Genomic DNA, 20,606 nt, shown 5'->3' on the forward strand with positions numbered 1-20,606 from the left:
GCCAGAACAAAGCAAAACAAAAAAATGGAGAAATTTAAATGGAGAAAGAGAACTGTACTCAGGGTTTCTTTCCCCACTCCATGCTGAAAATCCAGGACATACCAATATCAAGCTATAGTGAAATACACATGAATGAGTTTAAAACTGCTACATCCAACTGGTTCATAATATAAGGTTTATGAACTTCTTCATATAGACAGAATTTGATTGAATAAACAGAATTATAGTTGCTATTTATAAAGGAAATACTACAGAAAACAACATGCTTTGCTAACATCAAAGACAAAATCGAAGATAACATCTAAAATCATAACGGCAAGCATTTTACGAAGAAAAGGCAGTTTCAACTCTCCCCTCCAAATCAGTTTAGCTCAAACATTATATCTTAAAGGCAATGCTGGAAGAATTTCTTCTAGGCAAAGATAAGAAACATACCCATGCCATATGAGCTGTATCAGAAAAAGGAGGAGGAAGAATAAGAAATGAAGTACATTAAAAAACCCAAGGTAGTAAGAAAAATAAGCTCTAGAAAGTAAAAATTAGATTTTCAAAAGTGTATCTAATCAACAGTACCTTCTCAGGCATATCTACTTCAGTCTTTCTACAGGACTCTTTTCAGTTTTTATCTTTATATTATTTCTTTATATTGGTACTGTAACAGTTATCTGTGACTAAAACTTAATGGCTTTCCTACATTCTGAATTCCTAAGAAAAATTCTTTACCTTCTTAAGTGCCTAGATCAGTCTCTTGCATAATGCAGCTGAAAGTTATATATGAAGAGGAGCATTATTATAAAAGTCCACAAAAACACACAAGTTTTCTCAGGTTGATACAATAGCTACAACTTTCTCAGATCATGACCTAATTCCTAAAACAGAAACCATAACACAGTGAACTCTGGTTGTGCCATAAATACGTGCTGACTCTCCTGAGCTATGACAGATTGCTCTTGTGATCAACACAGTTGAACCACTGGCTTGGAAAGAGTTGACTTCTAACCTAGGTTTTAAAAAGCTCTTCTTCTAACCAACTAAAATAAATTAACCACCCATATACACTGAGGTAACTCTGACAAGTCATATAAGCCTGTTGAACGCTATGAAAGACATGAGAATAGTAAAAAGGAAAAGAAACTGAATAAATATGTTTTCTCATAATATTGACTTTTACAAATTGACAATGCATACAATGTGATGGTTGATTCTACTCAGAAAGAAACCTAAAATGGTTATGATTTCTAGAGCCCTAGAGGATCAGATGTATCTGAGTTTGGGCCCTTCTTTATTTATTTCTCCATAAAACAATGGAATTAATAAGACCACATACAAAATACATTTTTTAATGAAATAATATGAGGAAATAAAATGCACACATACAGGACATACTGTCCTGCACATAGTAAATGATAGCTATTATTGTTAGCATTATTTTTGCTTAATTATTTTTCACAAATTACCCTAAGGACTAAAGGGTAATGTCTGAGAGCTTCCTTATTTACTTACTGATTGACTGACAGTATTTATTTATTTATTTATCCATAGTAAAATACTTCAGTTTTGAGAGCTTAACTATCTTGTATACCATGACTCTTCTGAAATTAATTTTAAATTTCAGGATTAGATAAAAATATTAAAGACCTTTCAATGAAGAACAAAAAAAATTTCAATAAAGGTGAAAGAGAAATTAGATCTTAAAATTAAAAAAATCACAGCCTGTTTTTCTATGACCAACAAAAGAAATCTCCACAAAATATTAAATGGCCAGCTATATTTTTCTTTTTTTTTCCCAGGGTGTTCAATCTGATCAAGTCTCCTAGCCAAGAGTTTTCAAATTATATGACTTATCTACTCCTCTGCATTCCTTCTATCCTTCTGGTTAACATTAATTTTATACTTATTTCTACTAAAGCTCCTTCTGTTACCATATTCAACACATTTCATTGCTAGAAGTAAAATTAAATTACGCTCACAAAAGGAATCACTTACAAGCTAACCATATCAATATCACTGAGTAGGAGGTATCACTGAGGGAACCATGAACTGCCATCCTAAGTATAAGCTTATAACATTTGGTAAAGTCATAGTTTCTTTTTACTGTCACAAATCTACCTTTTCTCATTCACACTGTTTTTGTAAAAAGCTGTATTTTGGGACTTATAAACTCATTACTTCCTCAATCCTAATATTTTCTCAGGCTATAATGAATGAAGATAAAAGAGACTGTCAAAAGAGTCTGTGAATTGGGGCGCCTGGGTGGCTCAGTGGGTTAAAGCCTCTGCCTTCGGCTCAGGTCATGATCCCAGGGTCTTGGGATCAAGCCCCACATCGGGCTCTCTGCTCAGTGGGGAGCCTCTTCCTCCTCTCTCTCTGCCTGCCTCTCTGCCTACTTGTGATCTCTGTCAAATAAATAAATATTAAAAAAAAAAGAGTCTGTGAATTAAGAAAAAGGGTGTGAAATCAAATGAGAACAGAAACACAGATAATATCAAAATAAATGAATAAAGACATACAGATTCCTAGTATATATGATGGAACTAAATTAGTCTTTTTTTTTTTTTTAAGATTTTACTTATTTATTTGACAGAAATCACAAGTAGGCAGAGAGAGAGAGAGGAAGGGAAGCAGGCTCCCCGCTAAGTGGAGAGCCTGATGCGATGCAGGGCTCGATCCCAGGACCCTGGGATCATGACCTGAGCCGAAGGCAGAGGCTTTAACCCACTGAGCCACCCAGGCGCCCCATGGAACTGAATTAGTCTTAAATTAATTTTTATCCCTTTGGTAAATCATACTTCATGTACAAAATTTAATTACCCAAAAGATGAAGTAGATTAAGTAGAAAATGGACACATCTCTACAAAATGTCCTATACAGAAAACTTACAGTTTCTGTCAGTCCCATGAGTAAGAACATGTTCTTCTCCTAGACATAAAGACCAATGCTATGGTCTAATAGTCCTCCTTCTAGGATGTTCGGTATTTCCCCAAGATTACACCCCCCCAAAAAAAACCCAAACAAGAACAACACAATCTTCCTTCCCCCAACTTCCCGGCAGACTAACAAAAGTCTGGTAGATAGCTGTGAATGTGACATTTTTATTCCTTACTTATTTCTTACTTTTGTTTCTTAGTAAAGGGAAATGGAGTAGAAAGACAAATATTACCTAATCAATGCCATTTATACTTAGTTTGGTACCCCAAAATATGTTTAATAAGGAGGAAATCTAAGTTGCAGTAGCTAACAAAAAGGCATACAACAGCATCCTTGAAATCACATAAACTTCTGTTCTATACATACACACCGTCTTTATTATAAAACAAGACCTGGATTATGTTAAAACTTTGCTCCTTTTTTTTCCCTAAATGATTACTTTCAAAATAACACTTCATGGGACTATAATAAATAAGGTATAAAAGAAGCAATTAGAGAATCATAAATTAGCCAAAAAGTAGAAAGAGGGAAAAAAAGAGATTCACAGTGAATCAAAACCAGAACATATTATCAAAGTTTTGATTTGAATAAATCTATATTTAAAGTTACTTCCTCTTAAGTGTATTTGTAGGTGACTCAGAGTCTCATGAGAAGGCAGATATATTCCCTGTTCTTTTAGTTAAAAAGAAACCTGTTAACCACTCAAAATCACTCAATTACATTATGTGTATGCTGCTTAACCTTTCTGGAACAATAAATGTAAGAAGTGAATCTCAAAAAGCGAATAATCTTATTTTCTCCACAGTATGTCAGAGAAAAAGAATACTCATTACAAAATCTTGAAATATATAAATCCACTATTACAGTTGGCTATTTCAAACCTCCTATCTCATTTATAAATCCAGCAGGCAGAAAATCGGTAAGAACATAGTCAAACTGAAAAGCACCTCAATTAACTGGATCTGACATGTATAGTCTACTCATCCAACAACAGAACACACATTCTTCTCAAACTCACATGGAACATTCATTAAGACAGACCACATTCTGGTCCATAAAACATAACTGAACAAATAGGTATTATAAAAAGTATGCTCTCAGACCACAACGGAATTAACTAGAAATTATAACAGAAAAACAGTGGGGAAATCCCCAACTACTTTTCAACAACACACTTCTAATTAATGCACAGTAAAAAAAAAAAGTCCTGGGAGAAATTTTAAATGTTTTGAACCTCATGAAAAAAAAAATTCCAAAGTACTGAAATTTTGGGATGCAGTGAAGACAGGAATTAGAGGAAAATTTATAGCATAAAATGCATATATAAGAAAAGGAAAGATCTAAGATCAATAATCTAAGCTTCCATCTTAGGAAACTAGAAAAAGAACAAATTAAATCTGAAGTAGAAGAAAATAAATGATAAAAAAAATTAACAGATATCAATAAGACTGAAAACAAAATACAGAGAAAAATCAATGCAAGAAAGAGCTAATTCTTTGAAAAGGTCAATAAACTGATAACCTCTAGCCAAGCTAACTAAAAGAAGAGAAAAAAGAAATGAATTATGTCAGAAATGAAAAGGGACCATCACTATTGATCCCACGGACATTAATTAAAACAAAGGAATATTACAAAGATTTTATTTATTTATTTGAGAGACAGAGAGCGAGCATGAGAGGAGAGAGGTCAGCTGGAGAAGCAGACTCCCTTCCAAGCGGGAGCCTGATGTGGGACTCGATCCTGGGGCTCCAGGATCATGACTTGAGCCGAAGGCAGTCGCTTAACCAACTGAGTCACCCAGGCACCCAGAAAGGAATATTATAAAGGACTCAATACTTATAACTTTGATAACTTAGATGAAATGGACCAATGCCTTAAAAGAAACAAACCACCAGAACTTACACAAGGAAAAACAAAACAAAACAAAATAGATCAACTGAGTAGGCCTATATTGATTATGAAATTTAATTAGTGGGGCGACTGGGTGGCTCAGTGGGTTAAGCCTCTGCCTTTGGCTCAGGTCATGATCTCAGGGTCCTGGGATTGGGCCCCTCATCTGGCTTTCTGCTCAGCGGGGAGCCTGCTTCCCTTCCTCTCTCTCTCTGCCTGCCTCTCTGCCTACTTGTGATCTCTGTCAAATAAATAAATAAAATCTTTTAAAAAAAAAATTTAATTAGTAACTACTTATCTTCCAAAACAGAAAATATGAGGCCCAGTTCTAGCCAACTAAAATGAATTAGTTACCAGGAAACATCAAGATACTCTATAGAAAGCTATGCAAACTTGTTGGAAGCTATGAAAGACATAAGAATAAAAAAACAGATAAACTGAACAGATTTCCATTTGTGCCATTATTATTATATTGACTTTTGCAAAGCAACAATGCATGCACTGTGGTAGCTGACTCTGTACTTACAAAGAAAATTACGATCGCTGGCATCTGGATTCACTGATAAATTCTATCAAACATTTAAGGAAGAAATTATGCTAATTCTCTACAGTTTCTTCCAGAAAATAGAGGCAGATGAAGTATTTTCCAACTCATGAACTAAACATCTGAACAGACACCTCACCAAAGAAGATAAAACAGAAGACAAAGAAGAATATGAAAAGATGTTCAATATCATCCATCATACATACAAATTAAAATAATGGGATACTACTATATACCTATTTAGAATGGCTAAAATCAAAAGAACTAACATCAATGCTGGTGAGTATGTGGAGCAACAGGAATTCTCATTTACTGTTGGTACAGTGGAAAACGGTATTGCTGCTTTGGAAAAGTCTGGTAGATTGTTACAAAACTAAACACACTCTTACATAATCTGGCAACCATGCTCCTTCATATTTACCCAGATGATTTGGAAACTTATCTTCACACAAATTCTTCATGTAAAACAGCCTTTCAAGTGCCAAAACTTGGAAGTAACTAAGATGTCTTTCAATAGGTGAAAGGATATATCCAGACAACAGAGTATTAAGTCAGTACTAAAAATAAATTAGCAATCAAGCCATTAGAAGACAGTAAGGAAGTTTACATGTATCTTATTAAATGAAAGAAGCCATTCTGAAAAGTCTACATATTGTATGATGGCAACTGTATGATACTCTGGAAAAGGCAAAACCACAGAAACAAGAAAATGATCAGTGGTTACAAGATATTCAGGTAAAGAGAGATAAATGGAGGCAGCACAGGGAGCTTAAAAGGTAGTGAAACAATCCTGTGTCATCCAATAATGCTATAGGTCATTCCACAGAATGTGAAACAGAAAGAATAGACCATAAGGTAAAATACGGACTTTGGGTGACAATAATGTACAATGTTAGTTCATAAATTATAACAAGTATACCATACCAACACAAGCTGTGAATGACAGGAGTAGTGTGTGTTGGTGGGGAGAGGGGTATAAGGGAACTCTGTACTTTGCACTCAATTTTTCTATAAACCTAAAATTGTTCCAAAAATAAAATCTATTACTTAGAAAAAATCAGGGGAAGGATAAACAAAATTTGGAGAGATGGTTACCAATTTGGGGAAAACATGAAATGACAAGGAGAAAGAACATACAGGCTGATACAACTGCTTTGATAATGCTCTAGTTCTTTAGTTGGGTAGTGGGATCATAGAAACTCACTTTATTATTACGCCTCCTAACTTGCATATGCAATAAATATACTTGTCAACTACTAAGTCAAATGAATAAAGAAAAAAAACATTCTACACTGAATATATATGCATATATCTTTTCAGTTAGGTTGCTGACTAGAAAGCAGATGTTTTACATACAGTAAGATGTATGTAAATACTAGTTAATAAATTTCCTGTGAACAGGTACTACAGGTAGGCAACACAGTATAGCAGAAAGAATAGTGGGTTTGGGTGCAGACCTCTGCCTTATTTTTAATTCTGCTTTTCAGTAGTTTTGTGAAGTTGAACAACTGCATTTAATCTCTCCATTTCCACGTCTTTCAAACAGAAATAATATTTTAAGCACTTTATGAGGAATAAATGATAATATATGTAAGCCATATATCAAAATAAACAGACACATTAAATATACAAAATAAATGTTAGTTCCCTTCCCCTGGCTATACTGTAAAGATTTTGAGAGAGAGTAAAGAATTTAAGGGCACAGGCTAAAGTGAAAATGCGTGGATTCAACCACAGCTCTGACCCTTATTTGTTGTAATATGACTGCCTTTTGTTTCTTAAAATGGAGATCAGAGTAGCAATTTTCACAATGAGGATTAAATGGTGTTAAGTGTTTAGAATAATATAGTGTTATTAGCATACAGTGTTAGAAGTAATATTTTTCTCATTAACATGATCATTATCTTGAGCCAAGGTCACTGGAAGATTTTTACATTTAAAGTAGCTCTTCTTATGGACTTTTTCTTACAGAGATACAAATAATTTATCACAGGATTTTTTTCTCCTATTTTCATACATGAAAGCCTAAGTACAAAAAAAAGATTTGTCTTGTCACATGAGGGCCTAAATATAAAAAAAAAAAAAAGTTGACTAATGAAATATTGACAGAGATAAAACAATGTTGATATATTTAATGATTTGTGACTTTAATCTGATTAAGCCTAAATTCTTATTATAAAATAGGCTTATAATGCTCAAGCAAATTACTACTGACGGACATTAAAGAGCTAGGATACAGCATATGGTTACAATAAATATATAAACAGCTTCAAATAAATAGTTAGAAATTATAAAGTTTAGGTTGTCAGAATAAACTCTAAACTGGCCTTAAAAAAAGACAGGAAAGTTAAGCATGCTTGATCAATATGGTTCTCACTGAAGTTCAATGGCAAAGGTTTAACTTGATTCCATATATTTTAGAGCATATTTTACCTATTAGTTATTAATGTCTCTGAGCCTTAACTCATTTGTAAAATGAAAATAATCTACATCTGGTTAACACACACAGTTACTATAAGGTGAAATATGACACTATATACATAAGCATTTAGTAAATTGTCCTGGTTTACATAAATACATAGCCATATTAGTACTAGCTATATGACAGTTTATCAATGAGGGCTACAGATACCATTCTACTAATCAGTTAAGTAAAGATATGATGAATTGTGAAAAGCTACAAAATATTTGTTATTCTTTAAGAATCATTTTCTATTTTTGGTTTTAAAGCACAAGAATCCCTTTTCAGGCAAAATCATATTAGGGAATCTCAATCTACATAACAAGAACTGCTATCCTTTTAAGCCTTATTTTCTTAAGCTTTTCTTCTGCCTTACAGCTACTAGGGTATCCACTCTAAAACAAGGAAAACAGCTAGAAAATCAGAACGTGAACCTGTCCACACATCAAAACATATCACACTGTATTGTCCCATTTTAAAAAATATATCCTGGTGAAGTAAGGAATGTGACAGTCATGCTCTCTGTGCTCCATGACAGCTTAGTTCAGTAACCATTCATACCTGTTCCCTCATCTTTAAAATGGGGAGTAATGCTGATTCTACAAGGTTACTGTGAAGGTTAACTGAAATAATATATAAACTACATGTATGGGAAGAGCTGAAGACCAGTGCAAAGCATGCACTCCTATCTGATAAAACCACGTAATAGCTTCCTATAAGAGTAAAAACAGGAAATGTTGAATGTGTTAAGTTTGTGATACACATTATAATGATCCATAAAATTCAAAACAAGAACATTTTGTTTTGCCTTTTTTCCTAACAGATTAAAGTCTTAGCAAACTAATTATAAACACTTATTTGAACTGCAAATTAAAAAATACATGAATGTTCTCCACAGTTCTTGGTTTAAAAAAAAAAAGCTGTGTTAACTGGCTATTCTCATAAATCTGTTCACAATTTTAACAAATTAAATCATTTCAGATGCCTACTTCCCTCTGTGCTGATGTATCACATGAAAAAAAAATTGAAATTATTCAACTTAAACATAAAAAGACCTAACAAAGTACTCTCAAGCCCAATAAAAACACCAGTTGAAATAATTTTGGTATTTTTACATGCTTAACATTTATGGGTGGCAAAATGCTTTGGGAGCATCTTCCTAAGTCATTCTTGGTTCTAAGTATTTACCTAGCTTTATTTAAATCACCAACAGTTACAGTAAAAATAAAATTAATATTCATAAGGCAAGTTATAATCCTGAATCACCACAGAAAGAACAATCGGCAATACGTTTTCTAAGAATTAATGCACACATATTTTTACTCAATAGTAAAAGGATTCTCAAAACAGTAAGTTGAAATTTTTCTTGACTAGAGAGAGTATCTTTTAAAGTTTTATAATAGGTAGCACAGCTGGAAATTTTTAGGATAGCTTAAAAAAGGCTTTTCTCAAGATTACTAAAATAATTGTCTTAATACACAATATTATAAATGTATCTAATTTGGGATCCAGTCAATAAAAATTAAAGTTAATTCATTCTGATGGTTCTACTCAATTTATTTAAAAAAAAAAAATTCTGAATATTTTCCAAAAACATCTTAAATTAAAAATTAAGGCAGCAATAAAGATTTTATAATTTCCTGCTGATGTAAAATAGGAAAACCAAAATACTTTTATAAAACAAAATTCCAGTTTCTTATTCATTCCTTTTTTGAAAATATTTAGGATTAGCAGAAGAAGCTTAAAGGTACTTTTCTGTAATCATACAACTTTGTATTCTATAAATATTCCCTCCGCTTAAACTTTCAGAGATTGTATAATTTTGCATCATGTCACCATAAAAAGACTAGTAAACAGACAAATTGAAATCATTGACTAAGATTTACCAGAGTGTATTTATGATTAATTGGTTGATGTCTTCTCCCTTTTTTCCCATACCAGAGACGAGACATTTCCTTTCCAGAGCAAATTAAGTTATATCAAATCTCATAATGACTGTTTTAAAAAGCATTCTTCCTCTGCTAAAGATAAATTTTCAGCACAAGAGCCCTACTACAGTGACAAAACAGTTTGCTTACAGACAAAGATTTGATTGACAAGACAGAGAGCTAATCACTAAGTAGTTTCTATTGCAAAGATAGTTCTGAGTGGAGACTGTAAAGCCAGGGAGGGAAGAGGTTTCTCATGTTGAAGTTTGGTTGCACTGTAGCCAAATGTGCAAAAAAAAAAAAAAGGGCTCAAAACTTTAAAGACACAGAGCATGTATTTGGAAGCACCAGTACACTAAGAAGCACACTAAAAATTATGTCATAAAAAAGTACTAAGTGCAGTTTCTAGAGTACTTCCTAATGTACACAAATGATTTCAACTAACATTTTGTTGTTTTGCTCATGCAGTCATACATCCATTCTTTATTTATATCTAAATATCCAACAAAATGTCATCTTTTATGTGAGCATTTTTTGAGCAATGAGACATCTTTTGAGGACACTCCAACCCTCAATTTTTATAGAATGTCTATGTAAAAGTGATGCCAATCTACTACAATAAATCCTATACAAGTATTCAAGTGACCTGAAAATTCCTTTACCTGTTTATACAATCCATTTTTAAACTTCATTTTCTAATACCTAATTTCTTGAAAAGGTACTTACAATTACTATAACCTACCTATACTTCACTAATCAGTGGTATGCTGAATATAACCGAAGAAGTGAACTTTGAAGATGAAATATTATGGCTATGAATTAAAACTTCCTAGAGCGAAGTTTTAAGTCAAATATCAATGCATAATATTGCCTGAATATTTCTTCCATTTTAAACCAGCTCCTACCCACACCTCCACATTCCATGATGAACACGCACAGAACACAGCTCACTCCACACTAAATATCCTTCCTCCTACTCACACCAGCTACTGCCCCATCTCCTCAACCAGCCCCACACACTTACACTAAGATCTCTCTCCCACAGTCCCTCATCTGTAAACTCTAACTATCTCCACATGGATCTTACTACACATAGAGCGCACCGTAGTCACTACCTGCCCCCGTCATGGCACACCCCTACACATACCATTACATGATTTGGTGGTAGTGGGCTGCCATTTTGAAAACCTTTTATCACTTCTAGCCAGATTTTCTAAAATTAAAAATATTATATGTGTACCCAAATGTGGCTGAAATACGTACATACACACCCCAAGCACAGAGCAGCTTATTTTGCTGGTTATCCTATCAGCATCCGTCCCTGCACCTTCTTCCTAATATAGCTCTGATTTTGCTCAAGTATCTTTTCAACCATGTTTCTGAGAAGTCTTGCTCTGCACCTGGACAGGATGGGTCCTTACAGATCTAAACCAGTTGCTCTCAACGTTTAGCTTGCATCACAATCGTCTGGAACATTTGTTGACATACAGACTGCTGGGCTCCAAAACTGGTTTCTGATGAAGCAGACTAGAATGCAATCTGAAAATATGCATTTTAATAATGCTGCTGCTGCTTATGGTCCAGGGACCATGCTTTTTTGAAAAACAACTAAACCACAATGAGATGTTACCTCACACCTGTTAGAATGGCTATTATCAAGAAGGTAAAAAATCACAAATGCGGGTGAGGCTATGGAATAAAGGGAACCCCTGTGTAATATTGTTAGAAATGTAAACTTATGCAACCATTATGAAAAACAGTACAGAAGTTCCTCAAAAAATTAAAAATAGAAATATCGTATGGTTCAGAAATACCACTCCTGGGTATTTATACAAAGAAAACAAAAACACAAATTCAAAATTATATATGCATCTCTGTGTTTGCTGTACATTATTACCGCAGCCAAGATATGGAAACAACTGAAGTGTCCATTAATGGATGAATGGATAAAAAAGATGTGAGATATATAGATATAGTATAGATATAGATATCTATATAGATATATCAGAATACTATTTGCCTGTAAAAAAGAATGAAATCTTGCCATTTGCAACAATACGGTTGGACCTTGAGGGCACTATACTACATGAATTCAGACAGAATAAGATAGATACTACACAATCTCATTTACACGTGGAATATAAAACAACAACAATAAAACCCAAGCTCACAGATAAACAGGTGGTTGCCAGAGGCAAGGAGTTGGAGGTAAGCAAAATGGCTGAAGGGGGGCGGTCAAAAGCTATAAGCTTTCAATTCTAAAATAAATATGTCCTGAGGATATAACATACATGGCGACTATAGTTAATACTGTATGCACATTTGAAAGTTGCTAAGAAACTATATCTTGAAGTCTTCATTACAAGAAAAAGAAATTAATATAAGGCAGCAAATACTAACTTTAAACTTGTTGTGGTGACTATTTTGAAATACACACAAATATCAAATCATTACGTTGTGCACCTGAAACTGATGTTATATATCAATTACACCTTAAATGACTTAAGCTAAGTCATTTAAATAGTTCTAAACATCCCAGAGTTTGAAAGAAATCTCAATTTACCATTAGCGTAAAATGACAGACTATAAAATGAAGCGCTTTTAAAAACAACCAGTTTAAAGGCTGAACAAAATTCATAACTCAACCTATTCTCATGCTTCAGATATTCAATAATCTCCTTTCCTCTACTTTCTTTATGGTGCTGAAATTATATCTGATTTCCTCTGAGTTGGGAATGGTCTACCAGGGCCAACTATACAAAATCCACCTACTCAATATTTAAGATAATACTTTAGAAGTAATTTTAATATTTAAAAGAATAAATTAGTTGTTCATTGCCGGTATATAGAAATAAATTAATTTTTGTGTGCCAAAAAAAAATTAGTCTGGGTGCGCCTAGGTGGCTCAGTGGGTTAAGCCTCTGCCTTCAGTTCAGGTCATGATCTCAGGGTCCTGGTATCCAGCTCTGCATAGGGCTCTGCTCAGCAGGGAGCCTGCTACATGCCCCCACTCTGCCTGCCTCTCTGCCCACTTGTGATTTCTGTCAAATAAAAAAATAAAATCTTAAAAAAAAAATTAGTCTGTCATTCATCCATTCTGTCTCTTCTCACACTCTGTATTAAACAACATTTTGGATTTTTTTTTTTAACATTTTGGATTTTTAATGGAAATTTGATAGCCTGTAACTTTTGGCTAGTTACTAAGGGAGAATATTAACAAAAAGCAAAACATTAGTTCAAAATTTTCCTGAAGTAGATAACATCCCAAGCTGACATTTTTATTAGTCAAAACAGAATATGTTAGGCATAATTAATGAATGCTGAATGATAATATGAGAAAATTTATGAACAGTCTAGAACTGGAGATCTACTCTGTAGCATAGTGCCTATGGTTATACTCTACAGCATACCTGAGAATTTGCTAGGAGGGTAGATTTTATGTTGTGTTCTTATTGCAATAATAATAATAATAAAGAGGGTAGGAAGAAACTTTTGGAGATGACGGATGTATTTATGACTGTGGTGGTAGTTTCGTGGATATATACTTGTCTCCAAACTTATCTTGGATATATACTTGTCTCCAACTTTTATATATAAATTTATATATATATATTTTATATATATAAATATATAAATATATTTAAAATATATAAAATATAAATATATATATTTTATATATATAAAAATTTGTATATATATTATATATAAATTTGCACAGATTTTTGTATGTCAATCCCTCCTCAATAAAGTGATTTAAAAAATACTTAATATAGAAATATTATTTAAGACAATTTGTATTAACTCATATATTCTAATTGCTTTAATTTTTAAATACTTCTTTAAGAACTTAAGAAATCTGTGTCTGCAACAGATATAATGACAGTCCTCCAAATTCTAATTGTTCTTCATGCTTTTGATTTTTACCCTTTTGTCAGATTTACTGAATTACTTTTGGAGTTCTGGTTTGTAATACTATGTGATATGATCAATTTAAAAAAGTATATTTTTCTTTAATTGCTTTTATCTAAAACATGTGACCTCTCTCATTTTAGTGACTTAGACATAAAGAGTACTTTCATTTTGAACAAAATCAATTCTGTATGGATTTTGCTGGCTAGACAAGGAGTGATAAGTAATTTTGTCTTGCTTTATTTATTGCCTCAGTTTCAATTTTGGCATTACTTGTGCCTTAATTAAAAAAAAATCCTTCTGTTTAATAAAATAAGTATCAGAATATCTGACACCTTAAGAAATAAAATATTCACCAAACAAATGAAGTCATCTCAGAAACCAAAAATCAAATGAAATATATTCTTCTTAATACTTTGGCAAGGGTGAGAAGTGATGACTAAACTGACATGATATGTTTCTAATTCTTATCATTACTTTTAAGAATGAAAAATACTATTATGCCATATAATCTACTGGCACATAATACTAGCAAACTCATATTTTAAAATTTAGTCAACAAGTATAAACCTGGGAGGTAAACATCTAAATAAATCAATTAAAGCTAATTTAATAAAGTCAATTTCTTAATTGTTTTTATCATTGTAGGGGCACTTAATTAGTAGGTTTGCAGTATGAAAGATACTGAACTGTAAGTGGCATAAAATTAACTTTAGAGATGAAAAAATGGAAAACTTTTTCTGCCATTTCTTATCCCAAAAGGAGTGAAAGTCAACTCAAAAACGTGGGACAACAAGCAACTGTAGCTTAAAAACCTCCAGTTTTGAGACCTGTGTCATCAAGCATCAAGACTGGCATGCCCAACACATGTGGCATTTTGAAGCCCAAAAAAACTTTCAGAGGATTCTAATAGAATATCTAAGACTATTTGAGACTATTAGACTGGTAGACCACTAGAGTCTATTAGAGACTCTCAAGTTGGAACTTGGGGTTGAGGGTGATAGAGCCTGAGGGGGTGTGTCATTGAGCCATGTGGTGAGCCTGGTGACAGGATAAAATTGACTTACATTATGCTGCAGTATCACTTTTACTTCCTAAGAAATTTTAAAAAATTCTTTTTATAGAACATCAGATAAATTAAAAATATGAATGCAAAATTCATTTGAACCTTAAGGATAAAACAGGCTTCAAAGATTTTTTAAGCTTATTACTGTGGCTGCTGTGTTAGACTATATTACTAGACTCTTGGGTTCTTGTCAGGTACATCAAACTTTAAAGAGTATTTGATGGACAAGTTCAAGAGGTACAGATCAATGAATTGCAGAGTGATAAGTTTCTTGGTTTCCCTCTCCTTGTAGTGCCTCTGAGTATACAATGTGATAAAAATCCTTTCGGTGTATAAGGGAGCTATGCCTGAAGTAATTCAGCCTGGCTGTTATTGATACAAAAAGAAACAAACAAACAACCGTGTTTTTTTAAAAGTCAAGGCATAAAGTGATTAAAGAAACCTTTCTCCACAGTGAACCAAATTTACAGACTGCAGATGCAACACACATAATAATGAGGAATATTTTGAAAAGTATTTTTATACAACATAATTTGCATCACAGGGCCTTGAAAATTAAAGTGTGGTATGATCAGTACAGTCTGAAGAATCTTCCAGAGTCTTAGCACTACATATATTCAACACAACACCTAGGGCAGCACACTGGTTTTTCCACCACTACTATACAATGTCACCCCATGAGGAGCTATACAGAATACTGATTTTCATTTGGTCTGAGATGACCCTAAGGCAGTAAGTTTTTTGAAAACTCCCCCAAATGATTCAAAGGTTCTGGCAAGATTGAGAACTTGGCATGGTAAAAAGGACAACTGACTCTGAATTACAGATTAATTATTATGATTTGTTAACGAGCATTTTAGCCAAGTAAGAAATAAACTTACAGAAATTATCAATAAAATAAAGATGATAGTCTATGATTAAATGGGTTGCTCTAGATCTAAGGCAGAAGAACATGTTAGCAACACTGTGGGGATGTTATCAGCAAAATCCAGACTGCACAACATTCTAGAAAAAAAATCTGATTTCTTAAAAATGAAAATTACAAGAAAAAAAAGCAATGCATAAAGAAATGGACAGAGAACCTACATTTACAGACTTAAAGAGACATTTTAACTGAACATTTGGAGCTTAGTTGGATCCTGATTCAAGTAACAAATTGTAAAAATTTATTCATATTACATATATTTTATAACATACTTACGACATTTGAAGAAATGGGAACTGGGGACAAAGAAGGATTACAGATGGAGTAAGTTGATAAAGCTGAGTGATGGTATATGCAAATTCATAATACTGTTTATCTCTAGTTTTGTACGTTTATCAAATCAAAGCACTATCATGAGGAAATAGTGTCAATAAGCATCTTTCCCACCTCTACCTAAAGACCTTCCTACACTTTGTTGAAATACCATTAGAATACTTCCCTTGTCAGTGAAAATCTATAAAAACAATCCCCATCAAAAATCAAAAAGTAACATTTTTCACAAAACTGCAAAGCCTCACATAAAACATTATACTCGCTACACATGTTGCTCTACTTCTTGTCACTGGTGACACTGGCAGAAACTAGGGAAAAGAATCTACAATAAATAGTTTCTTTCCGGTTGCAACATTATTAAACTCCAACAGCAGAAGGATTCATAATTAAGGAACTCATTATGGTTGGAAAATACAAACTTGAGGTAAGCTGATGTTTTTATGCTATTTTATATTGACTAAACTAGAACAATAAAGAGTATATGGTGAAGAATATCAATCTCTTACATACCTTAGTATAATATGCATAGTTATATGCATTTATATGTTATATGCATAGTATTTCTCAGATTCTTTCTCCCAATAATCAGGAATCTTAGAATAGAGGCTCTTACTCCTGACCATCTAAAACTTTGGCTAGCCTGCTCTTGGTGAATGCAGGTTTCTATTGCTCTCACCTCTCTCTGGAATTCACTATACAATCTCTAATACTGTACTTCTTCCTTCCTTCCTGTATGAAACTGGCTCTGAGGATATAGTCATGTATGAAACCCTGCCCTCTGGCACTTACAGTGGGAGAGGGACAGGAGGGACACAGAAGAGAAACCAGAGCAAATTAATCATATGCAAAAGTTTTCCAAATGTACAAATTTCTGGTTAGCAACGTATTTTTGCCTAAATAGCAGTTAGGGATACTAATCTCTTAAGTATTACTAGCTGCTTTACTCAAACAGACTGATGTTCAAGTTAGCTGTCATAATAAATTCATCCTACATTCTCCAGTCACCTATTCTTTACCCTGACATACAAAAAAGCCCCCAAACAGCAAGCACTTCACATTTTGAAGTACTTTTATTTACATAAGTGCAAAAAAATTCCATTTTTAAAACATTAACATTTAAAATATTTTAATGTCATTATACATTTGTTCACCAAGCATGAAACCTAATGTAAACAGACTTTGGATGAAAAAAAATATGCTTTTTATTTAGGCACTTAGTAACCATCAGGCACTAGATCAGCATGGTCTGATCTCAATCTCCAAAAGCCAGTGTGTACTCTTTAATACAGAGCATCTCAACTCAGACTAGCCAGATTTCAAAAGTGCTAAATAGCTACATATATGTAGTAGCTACTGTATCTATAGGAATTAGTATAATTTCCATTACAGCACCTCTCAATTCAGATATTAAATTTTCACAGGAAATATCTGATGCTGTTTAGAGTTAGGTTTATTTAGATTTCATAAAACTTACAGTTGAAAAATTCATGTATCGTAGTTGGTCCAAATGTACAAAAAACTTACCCAGTAACTGAATCAAATATCCATTTCAAAATTTAACTGAAAGTAAATAAAATTAAAAATTTAATTTCTTAGTTGCATTAGCCACATTTCAAGTACTCAACAGCCACCTAATAAAGATGTGGCTACAATATGAGACAGCACAGCACTGTTTCTAGATAATGCAGCAAAACATTTCTAAAATTAATTTTTTCTCTTTCATTTCCTTTTTATTTTAGAATTAATTCTGGTTGAAAACAGGTGAGGAGACATTTTTTTTTTTTCTTCAGAAGTTATGACCTTCAGAATCTGCCACAAGAACTAAGGCAGTTCCTTTGAATCAAAATAGTCAATAATCCATCAACAGTGATAGTCCATTATTTCCAAGGTTATGTGCTCCAACCCCAATGGAGAAAAGTTCCTTATTTGATGGAATTATTGCAACCTCCCTTGCCACCCAAGTTAAAAATTCCACTGTTACTTGGCTGTCATTAAATCCTGTCTGAATACCTAGGTTATACCTTTTTAAAACAATTCATGGAAACCAATGAGAATGAAGACACTTCGGTCCAAAACCTATGGGATACAGCAAAGGCGGTCCTAAGGGGGAAATACATAGCCATCCAAGCCTCCCTCAAAAAAACTGAAAAATCCAGAATACACCAGCTGTCTCTGCACCTTAAAGAACTGGAGAATCAACAATAAATCAAACTAACTCCACACATAAGAAGGGAAATAATCAAGATTAGGTTATACCTGTTTAAAAAACTTAATTTCATCCCCTTCCACTCTACCTTCACCTGTTGCTATCCTAGTACAAGTAGTTATCTTTGATCATCTGACCTACTTTAAAAACCTCCTAAAGTTAATTTTAAATACACAGGGATTTTACATATGTCAATACCCATGCAACTGTCACCCAGAAAAAACGGAGTATCTCCAGTACTCTATAAAGTTCCCTCCTGTCCCTGAACCCCTCAACCCCTAGAAACAAGTAGTCTGATGGACTTCTGATTAGTTTTGCCCTGGTGAACTTCATATAAATGCATATAAATTATACAGTATATATAAATTATTTACTGTATAAATAATACAATATATACTCTTTTGCACCTGGCTTGGTTTAATTAAACACATTATCCAAGACATTTATCCATATTGTTGCCTGTGCAAGCAGGTCTTTTTTATTGCTAAGTTATGTGGAATTTTATGAATATTCCCAAATTTACTGATCCATTCTTCTGCTGACAGACATTCAGGTTGTTTCCAGTTTGGGGCCTACTGCGAATAAAGCTGGTATGAAGATTAATAATGTTGGTTTAAGTATTAAAAGAACCCAAAATAAATGCTCAGTATATGTTACCTCTTTCCCTCCATTGTACTGGAGTTACAGTTGAAACTGATGCTGTATATACTACACAGAATGAACTTAAACAACTTAAAATCAAGTTGAAAGACATGCCATGTATACCTTTAATCATTATACATGTTAAGTACATGCACAATAAATTCATATTCCACAAACAACCACAAACATTAACACCATATGACTGACAAAATATACGCCTGTTTAATATCACATTTTAGCATCTGCTCTATATTTTCTAACGCATCATGAAGACATTAATCTAGGCAACCAGAAGAGAAAAACCAGATTTTGTCACCTTATCATTCCGATAAGACAACACATGTAAAAACATGATGTGCAATATTAAAAGATGTATCTTTAACTACTATTAAGTGGTTACAGAAAGTTAATTAGTGTTATTCTGGCCATTTAAACAAGTTCAGTAAATTTTAGCATATGAAATTTTTACACTTTGTAAAATTAGCATCAGCTTCCCTAGCATTATTGTACATTCACTTCAAAATAATGCTCAGGTATGGACTTAGAAGGAATGCTAATTGGCATGAATGTGTTAAATGATTGGTGCACTTCCTCCATGGGAGGTTATATTAAAATGAATCAGATCAGAAATAAATGTTTTATAAAAATTAGTAAAACAGCATTTAATATTCTAAAATCCACTCAAAGAAAGTGATTTTATTGCCGAGCAGTTGTCTAACATTATAAGGCAAAAGGAAAATGATAAACAGTAAAAAAAAAAAACCAAACCAAGGTTACTAATCAGATTATTTAAATAAACACATGAACAGAAAAACTTTAAGAATTACTCTTTTGTACAAAGATCATTTGCACATTGCCTGTATTACCATAAAGCTATAAATTCACACAAAGTAAAAGGATCGATGAAATCTTCACATTTTTCTCCTTACCTCCCATTCTCTGGCTGCTGCTTCATTAGTAGAATCCTCATTTGTTTCAGATTCTTCAATCTTTTTCACTACTATAAATCCAGGTTCTCTGGTATATTCGCCAGTATCTTCTGCATATATTTCTGGACTCCACTGAATGAAGAAGGCATACAAGTGGTCTGTCCTGTTAGAACATGTGACTGTTAATAACCGACCTACAATTCTGTGCTCCTAGCTTTAATTACAAAATGATATTTGTTAAATGACTTCACAAAACTTGAAGATATAAAATACACACAACATACACTATGCTTTATTTAAAAAGATAACGAAGCCCAATGGCAGGAAGACATTAACTTAAAAAAATTTACTTGGCCGTGTTCTGTGTTCTGAGAAACTCAGTTTTCCTTGTCATGCTTTTGAGTAAGCTTAGATGCTGTCCATGGTAATTTTTTTTCATCTTTAAAGAAACTAGTGGAGCACCTGGGTGGCTCAGCAGGTTAAAGCCTCTGCCTTCAGCTCGGGTCATGATCTGAGAGTCCTGGGATGGAGCCCTGCATCAGGCTCTCTGCTCAGCAGGGAGCCTGCTTCCTCCTCTCTCTCTGCCTACTTGTGATCTGTCAAATAAATAAATAAAATCTTAAAAAATAAAATAAAGAAACTAGTGATGGGAAAGGAAACTGAACCAGCAACTGTGACCTCATTCACACAATGACCTAATTATCTAAAATACAAGTAAACAATTTAGTAACTGCCTGTTTTAAAACCTGGACATTATACAGAATTTTCCCATGTTAACAGAAATTTAATTTGTTTAACTTTTTTTTTTTTAAATATTTTATTTATTTATTTGACAGACAGATCAC

At 33.2% G+C, this 20,606-nt stretch overlaps 1 protein-coding gene across 14 annotated transcripts in view; it reads right to left on the reverse strand.

Annotated features, from left to right (window-relative positions):
* Nucleotides 1-20,606, reverse strand: part of OXR1 (oxidation resistance 1) — a 444,696-nt gene that overhangs the window by 11,022 nt on the left and 413,068 nt on the right. For 12 of the 14 annotated variants that reach the window (XM_032858478.1, XM_032858479.1, XM_032858483.1 and 9 more), the window contains one exon: nt 19,762-19,924. In XM_032858478.1, coding sequence (XP_032714369.1) covers nt 19,762-19,924 — 163 coding nt within the window. Of the gene's footprint in view, nt 1-9,709; nt 9,901-19,761; nt 19,925-20,606 lie in introns of those variants that run through there. The other 2 variants (XM_032858488.1, XM_032858489.1) reach the window with 2 other exon arrangements.

Source organism: Lontra canadensis, unplaced genomic scaffold, assembly GCF_010015895.1.
Source record: "Lontra canadensis isolate GAN:19392208 unplaced genomic scaffold, GSC_riverotter_1.0 scaffold15, whole genome shotgun sequence".
In the NCBI taxonomy this organism is placed as follows: domain Eukaryota; kingdom Metazoa; phylum Chordata; class Mammalia; order Carnivora; family Mustelidae; genus Lontra; species Lontra canadensis.